This window comes from Andrographis paniculata, unplaced genomic scaffold, assembly GCF_009805555.1.
Source record: "Andrographis paniculata isolate CXL003 unplaced genomic scaffold, ASM980555v1 Contig57END, whole genome shotgun sequence".
NCBI lineage: Eukaryota > Viridiplantae > Streptophyta > Magnoliopsida > Lamiales > Acanthaceae > Andrographis > Andrographis paniculata.
In genome coordinates this window covers 5,869,124-5,877,972 of record NW_026137592.1, presented here as the reverse complement: position 1 = coordinate 5,877,972, position 8,849 = coordinate 5,869,124, and the positions used below count along the sequence as shown (strand labels likewise).

The 8,849-nt window shown below is 38.0% G+C and overlaps 1 protein-coding gene across 1 annotated transcript; it reads right to left on the bottom strand.

Annotated features, from left to right (window-relative positions):
* Positions 1–226: 226 nt before the first annotated feature.
* LOC127256900 (uncharacterized) lies at positions 227–1,923 on the bottom strand. The gene is made up of 3 exons (XM_051283126.1): positions 1,716–1,923; positions 322–512; positions 227–280 (listed from the first exon to the last, which is right to left on the bottom strand). The coding sequence occupies exons 1-3, from the start codon at positions 1,921–1,923 to the stop codon at positions 227–229; spliced, it is 453 nt and encodes a 150-aa protein (XP_051139083.1).
* Between the last annotated feature and the right edge of the window lie 6,926 nt (positions 1,924–8,849).

The window sequence follows — 8,849 nt, the reverse complement described above, 5'->3', positions numbered from 1 at the left end:
CTTTTTGTATAATACTTCTTCTATCAACTGGAATCGCAAAGCTTTCAGCCGTATTCCAATCGGTACATTCGCTCCTGGATCTTGTAAATATATGATAATTTATGTTCTCCAGTCTGTTCCAGCTTCTGCTTCAGAGCTGACCTCTGCACATATATGTTTTGGGATTCCCTTACAAGCCTTTTGAGCTAACTCATCTGCAAATTGATTTTCCTTCCTAGGGATGAACTCAATTATCACTTCGGAGATTCTTGATAGCAACCGACCTACAGTATCCCTGTATCTGCGTAGATGGGGATAATTGCAAACATATTGTTTATTTACCTGGTTGATTACCAATTGAGATTCCCCTCTTATAATCACGGATTGAATGTTCCTGGCTATTAAGGCTTCCAATCCCAAGATTAAAGCTTCATACTCTGCCGAATTATGGGTCATGGCTTCTAATTGCAACTGTAACTTGACCCTTTGACCATCTGGTCCTTTCAACAAAATACCCGCACCCGATTTGTTTCCTGAAGTAGAACCATCAAAAAAACATTAACCAATTCCGGGTACTTACATAAGACATGTATCCAGTCGGTTCTTGCTCATAACCTGCGAAGTCTGCCAAAAATCTGTTGTTGCTTGGCCTTTCACTGCCCTCAAAGGAGAATGACACAAATCAAACGGAGCCAATTTAATGGCCCACTTCATAAGTTTGCCCTGCATAGTAGGTCTTTGCAAAATTAATTTGATGAGATCAATCCTTGAAATAACCTCAATTCTCCTGGGCAACATATAATGCTCAAGTTTGGTGCATGCAAACACCAATGAATAACACATTTTTTCTGGCATAGTATAATTTAATTCTGGTCCTGTAAGAGTCTTACTCAAGTAGTAAATTGCCCTTTCCTTTCCATCATCCCCATCTTGTGCTAATAAGCAACTGACCACTTCATACGTATTTGTCAAATAAATTTTGAGGGGCCGACCTTCTTTGGGGGGCAGCAACACAGACGGTTGAGCCAATGCTTGCTTTATAGCTTCTAAAGCTGTCTGTTGATCTGGTCCCCACTCAAAAGCATTTCCTCCAGCCTTCAATAATTTAGTAATTGGTCTGACCTTGCCAGCAGCAATGGAAATGAACCGTCTGAGATAATTTACCTTCCCCAAGAGACTTTGTATTTCCTTAACAGTTTTGGGTGGTCGGCTGGTTAGAATTGCTTTGGCTTTATTTGCATCGATCTCTATTCCCCTCTCATGTACCAAAAATCCCAAGAAACTCCCAGCTGATATACCGAACGCACATTTAGTCGGATTCATCTTCAACTTGTACCTCTTCATTCGTCTGAAAGCATCTTTAAGATCTCTCAAATGTTCTTCAAAACTGGAAGATTTGACGATAACGTCATCAATATATACTTCCATAGATTTACCAATAAGATCATGAAAAATTGAATTCATGGCCCTCTGATAAGTTGCCCCTGCATTCTTCAAACCAAAAGGCATAACCGTCCACTCATATATACCTAAAGCTCCTGGACATTTGAATGCTGTCTTATGAATGTCTTTTTCTGCCAAAAAGATTTGGTTATATCTTGCATAACCATCCATCAAACTGAGAATTTTATGTCCTGCTGCTGAATCAATTAGCATGTCAGCCATAGGCATCACATACTCATCCTTAGGAGTGGCCATATTAAGATCCCTGAAATCAATGCATATCATGTTCTTACCATTCTTTTTAACCACTGGAACAATGTTGGCCAACCAATCTGCATAACGGAAAGGCCGGATGAAACCTACTTTAAGAAGTTTCTGAATTTCCTCTTTGATTTGAGGCATTAAATCAGGACTCATACACCTTGGAGGTTGCTTGTAGGGCTTGAAACCTTTTTTAATAGGCAACCGATGCTCTATCAGACTTCGCTCTAGACCAGGCATTTCTGAATAATCCCAAGCTAAACAATCAATATTGTTTTTTATAACTTCGAGCATCAATATTTGTTGCTCTTCAGACAAATAACTACTCATCCTGATTATTTTTGGAACCAAGTCGGTTCCTAAATTAAATTCCAATAAAGGATCTTGTGCTGAAAAAGTTGGTTCTGTCTTCTCTAATAAATCAGGCCAACGAAATTGTTCATCTTCTTGGAAATGAACATCATGAATCTTTTTTATTTTTTCTACTTTTTTCAAAAGCTGATCTAAATAAAACTTATTAATAAGTACACTACAATCTTGTAAATTTGCACATTCCATAAAAAATATATGATAAAATAGGTTTGGCTTCCTCATGAGCCATACAGTAAAGTTGTTCTTTTTTTAAAAGAGCATTGAATTTTGGCTGATGAATTTAAAACCCTTCTTTGGGTATTCACTAGCCATAAACAACTGAGACATTGGGGGTAAATGACTTGAATAAAAAATTGATTCTTCAACTTGTTCTGATGCTCCGAAAGGGTTGTCATTTGCTTCCATTTTGAAGACCTGATTGCCTTTCCTAGAACATTAATCGTTGATGCAATGTCGATGGTACACATTGAGATGCATGAATCCAATCTCGTCCAAGTAGGATTGACTATGTAGTATCTGCATCCACCACAAAGAAAACAGAAGAAATCTTTTTACGACCGACTTCAATTGTAGCGACCATCATACCTTGTGGTCTGGTTGGCTGCCCTGTAAAGCTGGTCATCTCAAAATCTACTAGAGACAAATCGTGAATTCCCTTCCCTAACTTCTTGAGAGTTTTTAATGGCATCACATTGAAGACGGCTCCATTGTCTATGAAAACCTTCGTGATTGGTTTCCCGCAAATATGAGCATTAACGTACAGAGGCTTTAAATGAGACGTTGTGCCTTCTGGAATGGGAGGAAAGACTATTGGAGGAACCTCTGACTGAAAATCAGGATCTGAAATCTTTGCCCATTCTGGCTCTTCTATAAAATCATCCACCAGACTTGCTTACAGGGGTTCTTCTTTAATCCAATTAATTCCTGTCATTCGGCAGGAACTCGTAGCCCTAGTCGAGACTTGACAGACCTTGAATCTGATTCCAGAATTTCGTCTCTAGTATCCATTTCAGGTTGAGCTGTCAGAGATTCCAAACGAAATTCCTCCAGAGATGGATTGATGTTAATCCGCTCACAATAGTGACATCTGAAACCTTCAATTCTCTCATCTGATACTCCTTTACCATTCCTATGTATGGACCGACCTTTTTCAGAAAACTCAGAGACACCTTGCAGATACTTCGGCTGCCTTGATGAGGAGACCAATATGGACCGACCACCCTTTGGATAATCAGCAGCGCCTCGCATATCATTCGGCTGCTTTGATGAAGCGACCCTTATGGACCGTCCTCCCTTTGGAATATCAACAGCGCCTCGCATATCATTCAGCTGCTCAAATGAGAAGACCCTTATGGACCGACCTCTTCCGGGAGAACTAACAGCGTCTGGCATATCATTCGGCTACTTTGATGAAGCGACCTTATCCCTGTACCTCACAGCATACCTGCGCTTGGCATTACGAATTTGAGTATGATTCATACCCGGAAAACGAGGATCCACATCAATTGGTAAAGGTTTTTTTATTTCGAGCCCACTTGCTACCGACCAAGCCAGTCTTTCTAGTCGGGTGGTCTCGGACCAAACCTGCTCCTTTAACTCCACATTAAGAGAACCATCTTGATTATCCCATTTTTCGGCAACTGTTTTTTCACAAACCTTGAGTTTTCTTCTGGTCGGCCAATGTTTGATGGTCTTCCTTTTTCCGATCTAGGACTTGTTTGTATATTAACCATTGTTGTGGTTACTTTTGGAAAAGACTGTTGTTCTACACCCAAAGTGATATATTTGAGCCGACATGCCTTAATGGCCTTTTGGATCTTATTTCGAAAGTGAGTGCATTGACTTGTATTGTGTGTGAAAGAGTTATGCCACTTACAATATGGTCTTCCTTTGATTTCTTCCTTACTAGCCAACCTTTGTCCTTTTGGAATTCGAATCTGGCCATCAGTTAGCAAAATATCAAAAATTTCATCAACTTTGAATTGTCAAATGTGGGTTGCTCTCTTCCTTCAGTTTCTGGCACTGGTTTTAATTTAGAGCACACATAAGGCTTTTCTGAAATGATTTCAGCTGCCATTTCTTCTGTCTGATCAAAATCAAAGTCGTATCTTCTGTTTCCATACTCGCCATATATTGAAGTTTATTACGTCTGAAATTCTGATCATTTTCTCTGAAAAGAGACTCTAAACGTCCAGCCTTGGCAGCGAGATTCGCCAAATCTTCCACATCATGAGCAGTGGTGCCTCTCTTAGGCGGCCATGCATATTTCTGACCACTAAATTGGTCATTTCTTTTTCATTGATTATAGTAGGACAACGTTCTTTCATCAATCGCACCCTTTCAATAAACTGTGAGGCTGACTCTTCTGGATATTGCTTCAATTCCAATCGATCGGTAAGAGAAATAGTTGGTAAAAGATTGAAGAATCTAGCATGGAATGCCATTTCCAAACCTTCCCAAGTTTGTATTTACCCAGGTGGCAGATTTACAAACCGAAAAAGCTGTTCTGGTAAGAGATAACTAAATAATTGCAGTTTATAAAAAGGATTATTTCCAACTTCCCCCAATTGTGCTGTAAAGCGACCCACATGCTCTATGGTGGAGGATCCGTCTTCCCCTGAAAAAGCATGGAAATTAGGTGGTCGATAATTCCTTGGAAGTGGATAGTCGTTAATGATCCTTTCGGGAAAAGGTCTTTGATAAGCAGGACGGTTGGCCATCTGAGGATTCAAACCGAAATGCACCCTCAACACTTGCGCAATCTCTTCAGGATCCACACAAGGGTTTTGATGATCAGGGATAAGGATAGGATCCTGAATATGTGTTCATTGCCTCTCTTCCTTGACAATGTTCGGCTGAAGATTGTCACCTCTTTGTCCTAAAGAAACATTATTAGGGAAATTTAGAGAAATCTTTTCCCTATCCGTTGGGTTGAACGTTGTGGCACTTGGCAATGTAGGCCCTGCGAAATTCGCTTGCATTCTTGATGGTGATATTCCTGGAGGCGTCTGAGTGGGTTGAAGAGTAACCCTTGATAAAGCTTGATCTAACATGTTCTGCATGAGATTCTGTTGCTCGCGCAACATGATGTTCTGTTGCTCGCTCAACATATTCTGCATAGCTGAAGTTTGCTGATTGTTCAATTGTTGAACATAAGACAACCAATCGGTAGGTGGTTGGGGAATCTCCCCTGGATTTGGCATGACAAGTGGTGAAATATTTTCTCCCACCGGTGCTGAAGATGATTGAGGTTGTGAGCCTGCCATATTGATCTTTCTGATGATTCAGTCGGACCTCAGTCGTATGAAATTCTCTGTTGATGTAGGATCAGCAATCTTGCCTTTCTCCCACTGTGGTCGCCAAATTGTTGATGGGTTTTTTCAACAATAAAAAGGTAAAATCCGAAAATAGGAAATTATCTTCGAATTTTATATAATTAGTGCATGAGATTAGGAATCTCTAAACACTGTACGGTACATAAATAAACTGGAAAATAAATGCTACAGACTGAAATTTAAATAATGATCCCCGAATCACTTTGCTATTGTTTGAAGATGATTGAAGATTCCCTGCCAGTTGCTGACCGCAATCCTTAAATATTCCTCAGAAACAGAACCTGGAACCGTCGCCCGAACGGTTACAACGTCTCCTCCCAACCGTCTACTAATTCTTCTTTTGCTGACACGTGTTCTCAACCGTCTTACCAACCGCGTCACCCAACCGACTAAACTACGGCTCTCAACCGATCTCCGCAGTATCCGACCTCCCCAGCAGCCGATTTGCTCGTCCAACTGCGGATCAACTGACCTGCCTGCCCGACCGCAGACCAATCGACCTGCCTGTCCGACCACGGACCTTCCGACCTATTTGTCCGACCATGGACCTTCCGACTTGCTTATCCGCCTGCAGATCACCCGACCTGCCTGTCCGACCGCGGACCTTCCGACTTACTTATCCGACCGCGAACCAACCGACCTGCTTGTCCGAGCACGGACCTTCCGACTTGCTCATCCGACTACAGACCAACCGACCTACCTTTCCGCTCGCGGACCTTCCAACTTACTTATCCGACCACGAACCAACCGACCTGCTTGTCCGACCATGGACCTTCCGACTTACTTATCCGACTACAGACCAACCGACCTGTCTGTCCGCCCACGGATCTTCTGACTTACTTATCCGACCGCGAACCAACCGACCTGCCTGTCCGACCGCAGACCTTCCGACTTGCGGACCATCCGACCTGCGGACCATCCGACCTGTGGACTATCCGACTTGCAAACCATCCGACTTGCGGACCATCCGACCTGCGGACCTTCGGTTTTGCGGACCATCCGACACACCTATTTCCTTAGAAAGACGTCCGGTTCACCTGATTACACGCCCACATCTTCTTCTAACTTGGGCCTTTTAACCTAATTATAAATTTCATACGTAACACTAGGCATACACAACGATTATGACGAGATATAAATCAGTCCAAACTAATTCTTCGAAAGTACAAAATAAGAGTATGTGAATTCACAACAAAAGTACATCACAGGTTATTATAACTATATAAAATATGACCAAGAGTAATACTTAACAAAGACAATACATTACACAAGATATTTCTTTATTAAATTTTACAAAATACTTGAGGCTCTTTATTTCCCCTAAGTACTCATTATGATATAACATGGCCTATAGTGTATCCCCATCATTCATATAAAAGTACATTAATATAAATCATATTTATTAATACGGGTATTTAATTTTTTCGACGGAGTTGTTACAATGAAAATATGAGTATATTGTTACGTGCTTGGGGTATATACATTATAACTAGACGTGTACATATCCAATTAAAAGGTCGTGTAATTGTGTATAGAAGCATTCATATTCGTATACAGGTATAATTTTTAAACAAGGGTATTTAAGTTGCATTAGACAACTATGATATGATTTCATCACCTCCAATTTGTCAAATGTTAGTATGCATCAACGGATATTTATGAAACAACCTATAAGATAACCTAATCATATATTAAAGGGTGGATGTGAATGTCACTTAAGATAAGTATGACATAAAATATCATATAGTGAACCATACTAATTGATATTTTGGAGTTAATGCATAACTAATGATGTATGGCGTTCTTTGTATTGTGATTGTCCGTTCAAATATTTTTTAGAGTAGGAAGAAAATTCCAACAATAAGAAATTTATTAAAAGAAATAAGAAGTAAATGTTACGTATGTGACATATTGGACCTTCTCACATTATGAAGAACATATTAGTTATTGATGTGTACATGGAACGCATCCATTAGTGTTTTCAGAACAATTTAGTAAGTACATATATTCTCATTATACGCCGAATATATATAAAGTTACTTATAAAGTCAACTCCTCAGTATGAGTACATTCAATCTATTCAAAAGTATGTATTAGTAAAATGAAAGAACAATATTATCATTGGAGGTATTTTGCTTAAATTTAGGGGTTTTTTGACACCAACAATAAAATTTTGCGAACCGAAGTATATTAATTACTTTTTTGGATTTAAATTTTTTTCTAGTACATGTATGTTCACGTGATTCGAGTGTGCAAGTTATGAACAAGAGTATATATTAGAAATTTTGGATTACATATTATGTATGCAAACATATACATTACAAAAATACAAGTACATATAAAGAATCTCTTAAAATGTCATACGTTAAACTAAAATCTTGGGTGATTAACAAAGTATTTGAAAAATATTATTTTTCAGTTCATTCTTCAAGATTGATGCACTATCCACAATTATTGTTTGTAGTACATAGAGGGGTACGTAAAACATTAATTAATGTAACATAGAATAATATTGATAGTAAAAATATTATAATAAAATTACTACATACAATGATGCACTATCCACAATTGTATGTAATCTAAGGGTGCGTTTGGTACAAAGAATGAAATTACAGAGAAATGATAGTAGAGAATGAAATTGCAGAGCAGTAGATAATGAGAATTGATTCTTTTGTTTCATAAAACAGAGAATTCAGTTGAGAAGTATAAAAAAAATACAACGCATAAATAGATTACGCTATATTGCTAGTTGAAAAAAATACATCAATCATTAAAAATGATAAATTAGATGAGAAAATATTATTGTATTTTTAGTTATATTTTTAGTTTGATAATTTATTTTAATAATAATTTAGAAATGATATTTTATGAGATTTGAACAATATAAAAATTAAATAATAGTAAGAAAAAAAATAAACATAAATTAAAAGTTAAATATAAAAAAATAAAATAAATAAATATATAAACACAGTGCACTCTCTTAATCTCTTTACTTCTCTGCATACAAGAGAGAAATAAAATTAGAGAATAGAAAATAGTTTATTTCTGAATCCTGAATTATTGTCTTAACCAAACAAAAGAAATGGATGCATTTCCATTTCTCTATCTCCATTTCTTTGTACCAAAAAGTACTATAGAAAATTCTTTTGGAGAAAAACTTAATTCACTTTCCTCTCCTATTCTAAATGATCGGGATTCAATGTCAAACATATTGACAATCATCCACATACGATGCCAATGTAGCTTTATTTTTGGACAATAAAGGAAACACCCAAATCGGGTGAGTTATACAACTTTCAGTTGTTTGTCGTTAATCCTAACTGCTAGTTTAGCCATCTTTGTATAGAAGAAATGTAAAACAAATAAGGAGCTAAGCCCTTTGTATTTTTTCTCGGGCCTGTCATCATTTAAAATAAAGAGATATTTTTATGAGTATACACAACACTGATTCAATTTTAC